General features: G+C 40.5%; 1 protein-coding gene across 2 annotated transcripts in view; it reads right to left on the bottom strand.

Moving 5' to 3' along the window:
* The window catches only part of AGBL1 (AGBL carboxypeptidase 1), an 850,662-nt gene that overhangs the window by 769,881 nt on the left and 62,913 nt on the right, over positions 1-17,868 (bottom strand). For both annotated transcript variants that reach the window (XM_050799227.1, XM_050799228.1), the window contains exons 3-5: positions 16,130-16,276; positions 5,859-5,990; positions 1,623-1,716 (exon numbers count right to left, since the gene is read on the bottom strand). In XM_050799227.1, coding sequence (XP_050655184.1) covers positions 1,623-1,716; positions 5,859-5,990; positions 16,130-16,276 — 373 coding nt within the window. The remainder of the gene's footprint in view (positions 1-1,622; positions 1,717-5,858; positions 5,991-16,129; positions 16,277-17,868) is intronic.

The raw sequence follows: 17,868 nt of genomic DNA on the forward strand, positions 1-17,868 counted from the left end.
ATAGGGCAGAAAGATAAAGTTCATAGATTGGTAACCAAAGAACATGTTGAGATTGCAGATGTCAGCAGCAAAGGCCTGCACAGAATGATAAAAATGAGACATATCCAACTCATATATATGTCCAAATGGACATGAGATGATTGAGGACAGTCTGTGTTTTTCCATCAACACCCCGGCACTGCCATGGCTTCTTAGAACTCAGATATACCTCAGGAAGCGGCGGGAGAAGAGTGAAATCCCTGGATGAACCAAAGAATCACTAATTTGAGTTAGATTCCTGATAAGACACTGGTTTATATTTCTTGTTATCTGGCATAAATGTAAATTTAAAACAGAGTGAAGTATAATTATAGAAAATAAATTTTTTGGTCCCTGAGTTTTTTATTTTGAAGTTTTTTACCTACTAGATGAGGGTTCTTAGTAGAATTTAATTGAATTTCACTTTGCAATAAATTCACACCCTAGAGAAGATGCTTCCAAAATGAGAGACATAGAACACTGACCCCCCCTCCTTCCCCTAAAAAAAGTGATCTCAAAAAAAAGAAAAAAAGACAGTTCCCCGACTAAATCAATTTTGGATCAGGGTATACTAAATAACAGATATTCTCAATATGTGTTGGCTTTACAAAGACTCTGAGAAGTCTTACAGTAAAGAAACCAGTATTCAATCCAGTATTTCTCAACTTATTGGATGAGATTTTTTTTTCACTGAGATATAATGTATTTCACTCTAGGAAATGCTTGGTGTAGAGAGCTGCAGGTGAGAATGGATGATAATGGCATAACTGTAGTGACCCAAGAGAAAAATAATCAGGTGGAACATGAGCCTAAGATTGATGCTAGGATGCAGAAAATATCATGGTTGGGCATGGAAATGTTACTCGCCAAATGACCCCATCTATCTTGGAAATTGGCTGAATTTCTTCTAATATTCTTTCAAGGTCCTCGCTGAGTCACTCCCATAAATGATGGATCTTAATGGTCCCGAATATCTCTAAAGCCTTCATGTCTAACCATCTCCCTTTTTAACTTGATGATTCACTCCACTCCAGCAAGCAGAGGCAGGGAGAACAGGCTGAGTTTCATTTTCCAATCATAAAAATACATCTCAAGACTAGCACATGACCATGATGGACTATTATAAGGCCCAGAACTCATGCCAGAAGTTTAACTGGCTGTCTCTTTAGAGACCCTGTCATTTCTGAAATGTCTTTTGAGGATTATATTTATTTATGGTAGAGTTGCTATGAGTAAAATGTATATACCTGAGGGCTTCAGGCAAAAATAACATGAGGTTTTGAGTCTGAAAGATCTGGATTCAAATCTCAACTCTACTATTTCCTAGCACGGTGACCTTGGATAAGGCTCTCGACACATTTTAACCTCCTCGTCTGAAAAAGAGAATAATAATATACCCATTCAGGGTTATCATGAGAATTAGAGGAAATGACTCATGGGTGTGGAGGGATGTAAGCTGGGAAGGGATCAAGACATGGTACCATATTTCCAAGGGAGAAATGATCACTAAACTGAGCTGGAAACATCATGAAAATATATGTGGGGCAATCTCCATCTCTCCGTCTGTTACAAAAAGGGCAGAAGTATTACAGAGCACTCTGTACCTGATTGTTTGGGTGCGCTTTTGGGTATAAGGAGTAATAACCTTGAAAAGCAGTTCCATGGCTCCGTTAATTCCCAGCATGGCTCCCATGGAGACTAAGAAAGACAAAAGCACAGTAGTTATGGTCACAAGTGGATGAGTTAAGGCTCAATACCTCCTTTAAATCTTTAAGGGGCAACCTGATAAACAAGATAGCTCCCTTTCTTTTCTACCCTGATTGCATGTTCCTCTACAATTTCATACTCGGGTCTCCCACATGACTAAGGTAATGACTTGACTATGCCCCAACTAGAATGTCAATGAAGAATCAGTTCTTCCTGCCCAGCAGTAACTAGACTGGGAAATTTTTGCCTTTTTGGCCAACTGGGTGGTTATAAAAACATTGCCATAGATCTGAATGATAGAAAGAAACTCAAAAGAGGTATCTGGTTAGATAAATACAACTTTTGGATGTTACTCTTGTCTCCAAGGATGCCCCAGCTTCTCTCCAATATTCCCAGGACCCTACTCCACTTAGATCACTTTAGGTAGAGCTCTGCTCATGTCAAAAAATAAGGAGTCCACAGGATACAAAATAGAGCCAGTAAGCAGGAGGACAAAATTTTCAGTGGTACAAGGAAAGAGGGTTATCTTTTAAGGTGTGACTCTTGTCTGTCTTTCCTCCATTGGACTTGTGTTTTTAAGACAAAGGCCTATGAATGCCTCGTGTTTTAGGCTAGCCTTGATCTGAGAAAAGTAGGAACAAGAAATCTTAGAGAAGCAAAGAGAGGGAAACGAGGGTGGCTGACACTGAATTGCTCCAACCCTCAGGAAAGGGAGCTAAATGGAAATCTGAAGACTCCTCATCCCACTACAGTCTTTCAGATAGGGACTGCGACTGATGTCTTTGCTATTGCAGAGTGCATGTTCCTGGAACATCCACTCTGCATATGTCCCTTCTGAGGCTAGTACATGAAGTAATTGCCTGGATCAAAATTCAGAGATTTGGCATCCTAGTCTGGTCCATCAATCTTCCACCCTTGTGGCTACTCACTCAGCTCTTGCTTCCGAATTGGGAAAACATACTAGAGAAAACTCTTGGCAAGTAATTCAAAAAAACTCTGGTATTGAGTAAGGGAAGAGTTAATTTTAAAAGCACTGATTCTAACATGGAAGATTTTAGGCTTGAAATTGGAAGAAGATAACAATAAGAAATCCTCACTGAGTTCACCTTTGTGGGTGCCTGTCCGAGGTTAGAGCTCTGGCAGCTCTGTAAACATCCTCATTGGCCATCTGAGAACTTCTGAAGGGTTCATTGGCTCTCACAGACTCATTAGGGTTCCAGCCAACTCCTTCTGAAGATAGGAGCTGTTTAGAAAGCTTTGCTGGAACATTCAACAGTGGCTAATAATTCATGGAAAAGATAGTAATCTACAGGCTTCTTGAACTCTGCTCGCCTCTCATCAGTAAAGTCAATGTATAGAGAGTAACAGTATAATTTTTTAAAATACCTTATGGAACAGTGAGTTGGTATAATCAACAAAGGCTTAGAAGATGAATCAGATAGCCACCTCCTCATACCCACAGGAAAATCCCAGGACTTATCAGAACTCCAGCTGAAGGAATTTTTCTATATCTCCATAACCATTATATTTAAGGAAGGCAAGTTTTTCAGCCTATTTATGCTTTAGGAAACCAGGAAATGCTTCACATTTCGGTCTGCTGGCACACTACAAACATGGGTGGCACACCTTCTGTCTATTCGGTAATGAGAGTTGTCCTTTATACAAAGCCACAGTTCCTCTTTTCCTTTATTAGAGTTGGGTGTATATAAATCTGCTCAGCCTTTCCCCAGTGCTCTCTGGTTTTCAGGTCAATATATGGGAGATGGGTGAGCAGAGGCTCCATCTGTGAACAAGGATTCAAGCGTCTATCCCGTTATTCCCCCAGAAAGACTTTCTTTTTATGAGTCCTCCATGTTTATTAAGAGAATTTACCAACGAAAATCAAGTTATTGTGGCCGGGCACAGTGGCTCACACCTGTAATCCCAGCACTTTGGGAGGCTGAGGTGGGTGGATCACCTGAGGTCAGGAGTTCAAGACCAGCGTGGCTCTGTCTTTACTAAAATTACAAAAATTAGCCAAGTGTAGTAGTGAACTCCTGTAATCCCAGCTACTCAGGAGGCTATAAGGCACAAGAATCATTTGCACCCAGGAGACAGGCTGCAGTGAGCCGAGATCGTGCCACTACATTCCAGCTTGGACAACAGAGCGAGACTGTCTCAAAAAAAAAAAAAAAAAAAAAAAGAAACAAAGGAAAAAAAATCAGGCATTTTAGTCATTCTTGGGGTAATTAGAAATAAAAAGTCACCTATTAACTCCCCATATCTGTACTCATTCTACTACTTCAAAAAATGAGGCCATTAAGGTGGGCCCTAGTCTAATGTGGACTTATGTCCTTATAAAAAGGGGGAATTTGAACACACAAAGAAACATCAAGGATGCCCAAGCACAGAAGAAAGACCATGTGAGGACACAGGGAGCAGACAGTCATCTGGAAGCCAAAGAGAGGGGCCAGTAGAAACCAAACCTGCCGACATCTTAAGCTCCAATTTGTAGCCTTCAAAAATGTGAGAAAAAAAGCACACGGTAGCTCACGCCTGTGACCCCAGTACTTTGGGAGGCCGAGGTGGGCGGATCACCTGAGATTAGGAGTTCAACACCAGCCTGACCAACATGGTGAAACCCTGTCTCTACTGAAATACAAAAACTAGCCAGCCATGATGGCAGCTCCCTGCGATCCCAGCTACCCGGGAGGCTGAGACAAGAGAATTACCTGAACCTGGGAGGTAGAGATTGCAGTGAGCCAAGGTCACACCAGTGCCTGGGCAACAGAGTGAGACCTCATCTCAAAAAAAAAAAAAGTGAGAAAATACATTTCTTTTGTTTAAGTCACATAGACTGTGGTATTTTGTTAAGGCATTAAGGCAGCCCTAGCAGAGTAATAGTAATCATTATTACTACTATGATTTTGTAAAGGATGAAACTGAGATTCAACACGTTAAGTACTCATGCTTCATGACTCATAAGAAATAGAATCACAGTCAAACTCAGGTCTTTTTGGCTCTAAGCCCACGTTCTTTTCCCTATCGACTATATAACCTTAAATAACTGTCACTTTCATTTCATAGGAAGGGAACTCAGAAAGAAGAAATGAAAGTCTATGCTCATTACATATGAGATAGGAGATATAGGATCTAATGTATTAGTAAAAAGTTTCCATATGGAATAGAATTAACATGAGTTCTGGAGTTAGAAATTCCGCCCTCGTGACTTTTTATCTATATGAATTCAAGCAATTGCTTCACCTTTTTTTTTCTTTTTAAGACAAGGTCACCCAGACTGGAGTGCAGGCGCATGATCACTGCTCACTGCAGCCTTGACTTCCTGAGTTCAAGTGATTCTCCTACCTCAGCCTTCCAAGTAGCTGGAACTATAGGCACATGCCACCACACCCAGCTATTTTTTGTATTTTTAGTAGAGACCAAGCTGGTCTCAAACTCCTGGGCTCAAGCGATCTGCCCACCTCATCCTCCCAAAGTGCTGAGATTACAGGCGTGAGCCACCGTGCCTGGCCCTGCTTTGCTCTTTAAAGTTTCTCCTTCTAAGCTATAAAATTACGGGTCTAAATACAAAATTACTATGATAATTAGAAATAAATCAAATCAGGAGATAGCAAATAAGTATCAGCTGAGCTATGATGTTCCTAATAATTACCTGGAGGACCCTGTTGAGAAGGATCACAGGTTTTTTTAAATCGTAAGGGATGTTGTAATCAATGAGCAATTTCAGGAATATGGTAGGGAGATCTGTGATGTGAGAGTCATTCTACCCAGATACAACACTTCAGTGTGACAAGGACTAAATAAAGTCTGCCCTTCTCCTGTCATATCTTTTTTACCTTGTAGTACTCATAGAAAAGCCTAGAATGCTATAATGTGTGACTGTCAAGAAGAAACAATATTGAAGTCCATCTCTAGGAGCAGACTCAAGAGCTCTACCTGGCTAAGGATAAAATGAAGAAATAACTTCTCACCTTCACAGCCTCTGGATTGTCAGCCTCCTTTATTTATCTGGCTGGGACCATCATGTGAATCTCTCACCCATGCTTTTCTTCCAAGCAGACCCTCACGCAGTTTCCATGTGTCCCAGCCCTGGTTTGGAAGCCATCCCCGAGAGCCACAATAGAGTCACTTACCACTGGAGGCAAACACACGCAGAGCCCAGAGACAGTGAAGGAGGTTCTGGTCATGGGATAAGTTCTTCCTGGCCAGAATCAATGTCACATCAAGTGCTTCCAATTCCAGGGCCTTCCGTCCAATCTTTTTATCTAAGAACACAAATCAATCTATCTTAGCTGCACTTCAAATTGATTCTGGATTGTACAATGTGTGGAGTGGAGGAAGGGGAAGATGGTGAAGGAGGAGGATAATCATAGCCAAAGACATTTTTCAAACCTAGTGACAAATGCTGCTAAATATGTCCCCACTAGAACCAAATGAATCAAAAGAGCTAATTCAGGCTACACATATTTACGTGGAAGCTTGCGGGTTGAATAACTCTCAAGCCCCTATATTTAGGTTGTCCTCATACATTAACCACAGTTCAAATGGGAATAAAGTTTTTTCTTTAAGACAATTCTAGAATTGAGAGTATTTAATATTAATATAATTCTTGATATAACATTCAAATGTAATGTGTCAACTTGTATTGGATCTTGCTTTGAATATGTCTATAAAAGACAGTTGGGAACATTTGGAGAAATTGGAATGAATATAAATTACGCATGTATTTTTAATTTTATTAGGTTTGTAATAATGGTATTGTGATTATGTAGGGAAATGTCTCTTTTCAAAGAAATGCACTTGAAAGGATTTAGGAAGAAAATGCTACCTGCAATTTCTCTTAAAATATTTCAGATAAAAATAAATAGGTGAAGAAAATATGGCAAAATGTTAACAATGGTTAGAACTAAGTTTTATGTATATAAGAGGCCATCTTTCTATATGAGAGAAAGTTTTCATAATAAAAAGTCAAAACACATTTTTAAGAAAATAAAATTTTCCCCTCTAATATTTCTTTGTTTCATTTTTATAATACTTTAATTTCTAGGGTACATGTGCACAACGTGCAGGTTTGTTACATATGTATACGTGTACCGTGCTGGTTTGCTGCACCCATCAACCTGTCATTTACATTAGGTATTTCTCCTAATGCTATCCCTCCCCCAGTCTTCCACCCCTTGACAGGCCCTGGTGTGTGATGTTCCTTGCCCTGTGTCCAAGTGATCTCATGGTTCAATTCCCACCTATAAGTGAGAACATGCGGTGTTTGGTTTTCTGTCCTTGTGACAATTTGATAAGAATGATGGTCTCCAGCTTCATCCATGTCCCTGCAAAGGATACGAACTCATCCTTTGTTATGGTTACATAGTAGTCCATGGTATATACGTGCCACATTTTCTTAATCCAGTCTATCATTGATGGACATTTGGGTTGGTTCCAAGTCTTCGCTGCTGTGAATAGTGCTGCAACAAACATACGTGTGCATGTGTCTTTGTAGTAGCATGATTTATAATCCTTTGGGTATATACTCAGTAATGGGATTGCTGGGTCAAATGGTAATTCTAGTTCTAGATCCTTGAGGAATCACCACACTGTCTTCCACAATGGTTGAACTAATTTACACTCCCACCAACAGTGTAAAAGCATTCCTATTTCTCCACATCTTCTCCAGCATCTGTTATTTCCTGACTTTTTAATGATCACCATTCTAACTGGTGTGAGATGGTATCTCATTGTGGTTTTGGTTTGCATTTCTCTGATGACCAGTGATGATGAACATTTATTTGCATGTCTGCTGGCTGCATAAAGGCCTTCTTTGGAGAAGTGTCTGTTCATATCCTTTGCCCACTTTTTGATGGGGTTGTTTTTTTCTTGTGAATTTGTTTGAGTTCTTTGCAGATTCTGGATTAGCCCTTTGTCAAATGGGTAGATTGCAAAATTTTTCTCCCATTCTGTAGGCTGCCTGTTCACTCTGATGTTAGTTTCTTTTGCTGTGCAGAAGCTCTTTAGTTTAATTAGATCTCATTTGTCTATTTTGTTTTTTGTTGCCATTGCTTTTGGTGTTTTAGTCATGAAGTCATTGCCCAGGCCTATGTCCTGAATGGTACTGCCTAGGTTTTCTTTTTGGGTTTTTATGGTTTTAGGTCTAATATTTAAGTCTTTAATCCATCTTGAATTAATTTTTGTATAAGATATAAGGAAAGGATCCAGTTTCAGCTTTCTATATATGGCTAGCCAGTTATCCCAGCACCATTTATTAAATAGGAAATTCTTTCTCCATTTCTGGTTTTTGTCAAGTTTGTCAAAGATCAGATGATTGTAGATGTGTGGTTTTGGTACCAGTACCATGCTGTTTTTGTTATGGTAGACTTGTGATATAGTTTGAAGTCAGGTAGCTTGATGCCTCCAGCTTTGTTCTTTTTGGTTAGGATTGTCTTGGCAATGCAGGCTCTTTTTGGTTCCATATGAACTTTAGTTTTTTCCAATTCTGTGGAGAAAGTTATTGGTAGCTTGATGGGGATGGCAGTGTATCTATAAATTACTTTGGGCAGAATGGCCATTTTCACAATATTGATTCTTCCTATCCAGGAGCACGGAATGTTCTTTCATTTGTTTGTGTCCTCTTTTATTTCCTTGAGCAGTGGTTTGTAGTTCTCCTTGAAGAGGTCCTTCACATCCCTTGTAAGTTGGATTCCTAGGTATTTTATTCTCTTTGTAGCAATTGTGAATGGGAGTTCACTCATGATTTGGCTCTCTGTCTGTTAACGGTGTATAGGAATGCTTGTGATTTTTGCATGTTGATTTTGTATCCTGAGACTTTGCTGAAGTTGCTCATCAGCTTAAGGAGATTTTGGGCTGAGACGATGGGGTTTTCTCAATATAAAATCATGTCATCTGCAAACAGGGACAATTTGACTTCCTCATTCCCTAATTGAATACCCTTTCTTTCTTTCTCTTGCCTGATTGCCCTGGCCAGAACTTCCAAAACTATGTTGAATAGGAGTAGTGAGCATGGGCATCCTTGTCTTGTGCCGGTTTTCAAAGGGAATGCTTCCAGTTTTTTTTGCCCATTCAGTATGATATTGGCTGTGGGTTTGTTATAAATAGCTCTGATTATTTTGAGATAAGTTCCATCAGTACCTAGTTTATTGAGAGTTTTTAGCATGAAGGACTGTTGAATTTTGTCAAAGGCGTTTTCTGCAACTATTGAGATAATCATGTGGTTTTTGTCATTGGTTCTGTTTATGTGATGGATTACATTTATTGATTTGTGTATGTTGAACCAGCCTTGCATCCCAGGGATGAAGCCTATTTGATCATGGTGGATAAGCTTTTTGATGTGCTGCTGGATTTGATTTGCCAGTATTTCATTGAGGATTTTCACATCGATGTTCATAAGGGATATTGGTCTAAAATTCTCTTTATTGTGCCAGGCTTTGGTATCAGGATGATTTGGGCCTGATAAAATGAGTTAGGGAGGATTCCCTCTTTTTCTATTCATTGGAATAGTTTCAGAAGGAATGGTACCAGCTCCCCTTTATATCTCTGGTAGAATTCGGCTGTGAATCCATCTGGTCCTGGACTTTTTTCGGTTGGTAGCCTATTAATTATTGCCTCAATTTCAGAGCCTGTTATTGGTCTATTCAGAGATTCAACTTCTTCCTGGTTTAGTCTTGGGAGGGTGTATGTGTCCAGGAATTTATCCATTTCTTCTAGATTTTCTCGTATATTTGCATAGAGGAGTTTATAGTATTCTCTGATGGTAGTTTGTATTTCTGTGGGATCTGTGGTGATATCCCCTTTATCATTTATTATTGCATCTATTTAATTCTTCTCTCTTTTCTTATTAGCCTTGCTAGTGGTCTATCAATTTTGTTGATCTTTTCAAAAAACTAGCTCCTGGATTCACTGATTTTTTGAAGGGATTTTTGTGTCTCTATCTCTTTCAGTTCTGCTCTGGTCTTAGTTATTTCTTGCTTTCTGCTAGCTTTTGAATTTATTTGCTCTTGCTTCTCTAGTTCTTTTCATTGTGATGTTAGGGTGTTTCTTTCCTGCTTTCTCTTGTGGCCATTTAGTGCTATAAATTTCCCTCTACACACTGCTTTAAATGTGTCCCAGAGATTCTGGTATGTTGTATCTTTGTTCTCATTGGTTTCAAAGAACATCTTTATTTCTGCCTTCATTTCATTATGTACCCAATAGTCATTCAGGAGCAGGTTGTTCACTTTCCACGTAGTTGTGCGGTTTTGAGGGAGTTTCTTAATCCTGAGTTCTAATTTGATTGCACTGTGGTCTGAGAGACAGTTTGTTGTGTTTTCTGTCCTTTTACATTTGCTAAGGAGTGCTTTACTTCCAATTATGTGGTCAATTTGGGAATAAGTGTGACGTGGTGCTGAGAAGAATGTATATTCTGTTGATTTGGGGTAGAGAGTTATGTAGACGTCTATTAGGTCTGCTTGGTGCAAAGCTGAGTTAAGGTCCTAGATATCTCTGTTAACCTTCTGTTTTGTTGATCTGTCTAATGTTGACAGTGGGATGTTAAAGTCTCCCATTATTATTGTGTGGGAGTCTAAGTCTCTTTGTAGGTCTCTAAGGACTTGCTTTATGAATCTGGTTGCTCCTGTATTGGGTGCATATATATTTAGGATAGTTAGCTCTTGTTGAATTGATCCCTTTACCATTATGCAATGGCCTTCTTTGTCTCTGGTTTAAAGTCTGTTTTATCAGAGACTAGGACTGCAACCCCTGCTCTTTTTTTTTTTTTTTTTTTTTTTTTTCGCTTTCCATTTGCTTGGTAGATCTTCCTCCATCCCTTTATTTTGAGCCTATGTGCATCTCTGCACATGAGATGGGTCTCCTGAATACAGCACATTGATGGGTCTTGACTCTTTATCCAATTTGCCAGTCTGTCTTTTAATTGGGGCATTTAGCCCATTTACATTTAAGGTTAATATTGTTATATGTAAATTTGATCCTCTCATTATGATGTTCACTGGTTATTTTGCCCATTAATTGATGCAGTTTCTTCATAGCATTGATGGTCTTTACAATTTGGCATTTTTTTGCAGCGGCTAGTACCGGTTGTTCCTTTCCATGTTTAGTGCTTCCTTCAGGAGCTCTTGTAAGGCAGGCCTGGTGGTGACAAAATCTCTCAGCATTTGCTTGTCTGTAAAGGATTTTATTTCTCCTTCACTTATGAAGCTTAGTTTAGCTGGATATGAAATTCTGGATTGAAAATTCTTTGCTTTAAGCATGCTGAATATTGGCCCCCACTCTCTTCTGGCTTGTAGGGTTTCTGCCAAGAGATCCGCTCTTAGTCTGATGGGCTTTCATTTGTGGATAACTCGACCTTTCTCTCTGGCTGCTCTTAACACTGTTTCCTTCATTTCAACCTTCGTGAATCTGACAATTATGTGTCTTGGGGTTGCTGTTCTCGAGGAGTATCTTTGTGGTGTTCTCTGTATTTCCTGAAGTTGAATATTGGCCTGCCTTGCTAGGCTGGGGAAGTTCTCCTGTACAATATCCTGCAGAGTGTTTTCCAACTTGGTTCCATTCTCCCTATCACTTTCAAGTACACCAATCAAATGTAGATTTGGACTTTTCACATAGTGCCATATTTCTTAGAGGCTTTGTTCGTTTCTTTTTATTCTTTTTTTCTCTAACCTTGTCTTCTCACTTTATTTCATTAATTTGATCTTCAATCACTGATACCCTTTCGTCCACTTAATCGAATTGGCTATTGAAGCTTGTGCACACATCACAAAGTTCTTGTGCCATGATTTTCAGCTCCATGAGGTCATTTAAGGTCTTCTCTACACTGTTTATTCTAGTTAGCCATTCATCTAATCTTTTTTCAAGGTTTTTTAGCTTCTTTGCGATGGGTTCAAACATCCTCCTTTAGCTCAGAGAAGTTTGTTATTACCAACCATCTGAAGCCTACTCATCAAAGTTATTCTCCATCCAGCTTTGTTCCATTGCTGGCGAGGAGCTGTGATCCTTTGGAGAAGAGATACTCTGATTTTTAGAATTTTCAGCTTTTCTACTCTGGTTTCTCCCCATTTCTGTGGTTTTATCTACCTTTGATCTTTGATGTTGGTGATCTACAGATGGGGTTTTGGTGTAGATTATCTTTTTATTGATGTTGATGCTATTCCTTTCTGTTTGTTAGTTTTCCTTCTAACAGTCAGGTCCCTCAACTGCATGTCTGTTGGAGTTTGCTGGAGTTCCACTACAGACCCTGTTTGCTGGGTATCACCAGAGGAGGCTGCAGAACAACAAATATTGCAGAACAGCAAATATTGCTGCCTGATCATTCCTCTGGAAGCTTCATCCCAGAGGGACAGCTGCCTATATGAGGTGTCTGTTGGCCCCTACTGGGAGGTGTCTCCCAGTTAGGCTACATGAGGGTCAGCGACCCACTTGAGGAGGCAATCTGTCCATTCTCAGAGCTCAAACACCATGCTGGGAGAACCGCTGCTCTCTTCCGAGCTGTCAGACAGGGATGTTTAAGTCTGTAGAAATTGTCTGCTGCCTTTTGTTCAGCTATGCCCTGCCCACAGAAGTAGAGTCTAGAAGCAATAGGCCTTGTTGAGCTGTGGTGGGCTCTGTCCAGTTCAAGCTTCCTGGCTTTGTTTACATACTCAAGTCTCAGCAATGGCAGACGCCCCTCCCCCAACCAGGCTGCTGCCTCACAGATTGATCTCAGACTGCTGCACTAGCAGTGAGCAAGCCTCTGTGGGCGTGGGACCTGCCAAGCCAGGCACAGGAGAGAATCACCTTGTCTGCAGGTTGCTAAGACCTTGGAAAAAGTGCAGTATTTAAGTGGGAGTGCCCCGTTTTTTCAGGTAGTCTGTCAGGGCTTCTCTCGCCTAGGAAAGGGAAATCCCCCAACCCCTTGTGCTTCTCAGGTGAGGTGACACCTCGCCCTCCTTCACCTCACCCTCTGTGGGCTTCACCCACTGTCCAACCAGTCCCGATGAGATGAACAAGGTACCTCAGTTAGAAATGCGGTAATCACCCATCTTCTGCATGGATCACACCGGGAGTTGCAGACTGGAGCTGTTCCTATTCAGCCATCTGGAGCTGTTCCTATTCGGCCATCTTGGAACACCCCCCATTTCCTCTCTAATATTTCTAAATTACTGCTCCAAATAAACTGACACCTAGTGTTACAAATAAGTCCTCACTATTTTAATAATTAGAAAATAAGCATAGAAAAAGAAACACTTATTTTATGTTCCTTGTCCCCACTATGATACCAGTCAATGGGTGATGTCTAAATCATCATGTTTGTTTTTGCAAGAATACATCACTATCAGATTTATTGCAGGCAGAAATGAATAAAACAGAAAAAAATCCTAAACCTGGTTTACTGATACGTACCTCTGGACCAAAGGACAACAGCAAAGAGGTTGTAATTGAACCTACATAACCCATTCCCTTCATCAGAAAAGAGATATATCTATCCCATTCCTTCATGAGCAGCCAACCTCATTTCTGTTCTGTTCAAGTCAGCCCATGGCAACCTGAATGTCAATGTCAAGGACTATAACCCCTTGATGGCAGAAACTGTGGTGATGTAATCACTACAATAGTAATATCAAGGTGAATAACTTGGAAATCACTGGCCTGGTGTATCTCTCATGTCTCTCTTTCTCCTACAAAATCCATATGACCCTAGTTTGCCAGGGCCCTGAACCACATGATAAGCATGTGACATACAATACCTTGTTTAATCCTCACAGCACCCTAGAATTAAGTAGGGTCGTCCCTCAGTATCCACGTGGGATTGGTTCCAGGATTCCCACAGATATCAAAATCCACAGATGCTCAAGTCCCTGATATAAAATGGTGTAGTATTTGCATATAACCTACACACATCCTCAGACCTTACATCATCTCTAGATTACCATAATACTTAATCTAAGGTAAATGGTATGTAAATAGTTGTTATACTGTATTGTTTAGGGAATAATGACATGAAAAAAGTTTGTACATGTTTAGTACAGATACAATTTTTAAAAATATTTTCAATCCAATGTTAATTGAATCCATGAGTGCAGAACCCACAAAAATGGAGGGTCAACTGTACAGATAGCTCTATTTTATACATACGGACACAATGCTCAGAAAGTTTAAGTACTTTGTCCAAGGTCACATAGCTAATAAGTATCAGGGCCAGGCCTGAAACCCAGGTGTGACTCCCCAGCTTATACCGTTTATGGTATATATCAAGTCTCTGTGGTCCTTTCCTGGAGTCCACCTGGCCCACTCTTTGCTTTACTGACTTCTCATTCTTGAAGTTTTAGCTCCAATGTCACCTCTCCTGACCACACCAGTCTAGTGTAACATCACTCTTGCTTCCTCTTACAGCACTCATCATAGTCTGCTATCACCAAGTTATTTGTTGATTTGCTGGCCTTCTCCCCTTGAACATAAGTTTCATGAGAGCAGGTCCTTAACTGCCTTGGTCATCATGGTGTTCATAGTGCCTGACGCACCTGGCCCTAGGAGACATCCAGTAAATATATCTGTTGAATATTCATCGAATGAATTGTATTGATTTTTTCTGGGACATGCTCATGCAGGTGTTGGCAAAAGCCTAGTTCTCCATCATTATCAGCAGAATGTTGAATAGACTTAGAGTAGAGATCCAAATATTTAAACGAAGAGTGCTCCAGAACCCCTGGGCCCTTGGCTGTCACTGATAGCACGGGACATCAAAGGTCCACCTTTCAGAGGCTCTGAGCTTCTCAGCTGTGACCTATATATGACCCAGCACGCAATTAGAACTTAACACTTGCCACTCGTTTGCAATGTTTGTGTGAGTCCTGAGTGCCCATGCTTTTAAACTGTGCTCCAAGAACTTCTAGAGTTTTCAGGAAATGTTTCAGGGTTTTCCTTGGTGAAAGAGAAATGACTATGGAGCCAAAATGGAAAGAACTCTAGGTCCTTCCTCCATCTTCCCTTCAACTAGGAATGTTCCACTTCTGTGTGACTTGTAGTGGGTTGAATAGTGGCCCCCAAAAATTCATGTCCACCCAGAAGCTCAGAATGTTATTCTTTTGGGAAATAGAGTCTTTGCAGATTTTATTATAAATTAGAGTGGGTCCTAAATCCTATGACTGATGTCCTTACACAAAGAGGAAATGATACAGAGGAGAACACCATGTGAAGACGGAGGCAGAGATTGGAGTGATTCATTTACAGTCCAAGAAACACCAAGGATTTCTGGCAACCCTCAGAGGAGAGAGGCATGGAACCGATTCTCCCTCAGAGCCTCCAGAAGGAACCAGCCCTGCCAACACCTTGATTTTGGACTTCTGATCTCCTAACAGCCTTCTGTTGTGTTAAGCTAATCAGTTTGTGGCAATTCGTTATGGCATCTCCAGGAAACTAGTACACTTATGTAATAGACTTTCTTTTTTTAACTTTTAAGTTCAAGGGTAAATGTGCAGGTTTGTTACATAGGTAAACTTGTGTCATGGGGGTTTGTTGTACAGATTATTTCAGCACCCAGGTATTAAGCTAGTACTCATTAGTTATTTTTTCTAATCCTCTCCCTCGTCTTACCCTCCTGATCTTTAGACATGCCCCAGTGTATGTTGTTCCCCTCTGTGTCCATGTGTTCTCATCATTTAGCTTCCACTTATAAGTGACAACATGAGGTAGTTGGTTTTCTGTTTCTGCTTTAATTTGCTAAGGATAATGGCCTCCAGCTCCACCCATGTCCCTGCAAAGGACATGATCTCATTCTTTTTTATGGCTATATAGTATTCCACAGTGTATATGTACCACATTTTCTTTATCCAGTCTATTATTGATGGGCATTTAGGTTGAGTCCATGTCCTTGTAACTGTGAATAGTGCTGCAATGACCAAATGCATGCAGATGTCTTTATAATAGAATGATTTATATTCCTTTAGTTATATACCCAGCAATAGGATTGCTAGATCGAATGGTATTTCTGCCTTTAGGTCTTTGAGGAATCATCACATTGTTTTCCACAATGGTTGAACTAACTTATACTCCCACCAACAGTGTATAAGTGTTCCTTTTTCTCCACAACCTTGTGATGCAACTTTTAGACATGTTCTATTTATTTTTAAAATTATTAAAAACTGCATTGGAGTATCTCCCCTCCTTTCCCCCATATGATCCATGCCCCATGTAGTCCATGTTTGTTCTGGGCTCTGTGCTGAGCACCACACCTTGGATGAGCTGACATCAAATTCAACAAAATTCCCTCTCCTATGGGGCTGCTCCTGCCATCACCATCAAGGTGTCCAGAACCTCCCTTCCACTTCCTCCCTGTGCTTCTCCACCAGAGCTTCCCAAATTGCACTCATGATAACAACCCTAGAAGTGCCTTTTCAGTCAGCTTTAGGTATTGGAGTATGAGTACCTCTCAGGCCAACTTTGGCCAGCAGCCGGAAGAGAGGCAGGAGGATGTCATAGTCTGGAGAAGCTGTCCTCGCTGTGTCTACCAGGGTCTGCAGAAGAGCCTCACTGCCACCCTTGCTGATCATGTAGTGAATTCTCCGGTCTGTGCCTGAGGGGAAGCCGGAGGAAAGATGAGCCACAAGTAATAATCCCCATTTTCCTTGGAGCAGAAGACAGACCTGACAGCTAGAGACAGAGTAAGAATTAGTTCATTTCAATACATAAAATTGTGTAGTTCTTGAAGCAACCTGTGTTAAAGTTGCACTATCAGTTAAGGAAAGAGGGTTGTGAAATGGGAAAATAGTGGAATATTTAAGAACCTAGTTGTGTTCGGCTGCAACAGCTGTAATAAATAGAGCTTACCTGAGAATCTGTTGAATATTTGGTATATGTATGTGTATGTGTGTACATGTATGTAAATATGCATATACACTTTTGTATAATCATATACTTAGAAGAGGGAATCTCAGTATCCCTCTGCTATACATTTGAATCTTCCGTAACAAGGATTGGGATGATGGCCTAATCTGGAATCATTGTATTGATGGCATAATGATTTTCTGATGCTGGCCTTCAGAAACTGATGGGGGAAAATTACAGAAACCACTGGAATAATCCCTTGAGAAAGAAACATCCAATCATCCTATCTAGGGAATTTTGAAGAGAGTCTAGAGCTATGATGAACTATTGATCTTTCTACCTAAGTACAATTTTGAACAGGGATCTCCTCCACCTTGCCCAAGGACAAACTCAAAAGCAACGATTTCATTTCAACTTGGCCTTGGTTGATTCTCTCTATGCACAGGGCAAAGTTGACCTAACAAAGGTGGCCAACAGGGTGGTGCGTTATCAAAGAAGACCACCTGATTTTTTATCCTAATGAAAAGTAGCATTCTCTGCAAGAGGCACAGTAATCACCACCTTATCAGAGGGAGAACTTCAAGGTTTCATCTTAAGAGTTTCAGACACCTCTGGACAAATGTAAGACAGCACTATCCCAGAAAATGAGTGACTTCACTTACACAGGTCCCACACAAAAGACTAAACGTAAGTCATCCTGCCAGTGGAGCATAGCACAAACCATGGTAAGACCCCAATATGATGGGCCCCTTCTCCTTGAAACCATAATCCTGAGGATCTACGGGTCTGGAGTGTCATTTATTTCTGATATTGCTTGTTTGGTGTTAGTATTTCTTTCTAAAGTAATGTGGCCAGCATACATAAAAATGCAAATTGAGTGAGAGTTAGAATGTTCAAAAATCTCAGTAAGAACTTGAGCGAATAGAAGCATGCTCCAGTTAATCCCGTTGATTCCAATGTAGTCGACTCTGTTATCTTATCTCTGAAAACGTGATGCTTACATGCTTCCAAGTTCAGTTCCTGCCTGATATTCCTGCCTCTACTTGAAATAGCCAAGGTAGCTTCTGATACTCGGCTCTCTTAAATAGGTCACAATGGAAGTGAGCAGAGCAAGAAGAGGGGTAGAACCACGGAGGGTTACTACTAAATCTAATTTCACCCTCAATGTTAGGTGAGAAGACTGAGGAGTGCAAGTACAATCAGTCCAGGTTACTTGGGTCTTATTAACCTTACAGAAAAAAGATGGGCTAGTGATGCTGCCTTTCACAGGAAATTGAAGCAAGAGCAAACCCCCAGGTCACAGTGGTGCCTGGGAGAGATCACAGCCAGCAGGCTCCATGT

This window comes from Macaca thibetana, chromosome 7, assembly GCF_024542745.1.
Source record: "Macaca thibetana thibetana isolate TM-01 chromosome 7, ASM2454274v1, whole genome shotgun sequence".
NCBI classification, from domain to species: domain Eukaryota; kingdom Metazoa; phylum Chordata; class Mammalia; order Primates; family Cercopithecidae; genus Macaca; species Macaca thibetana.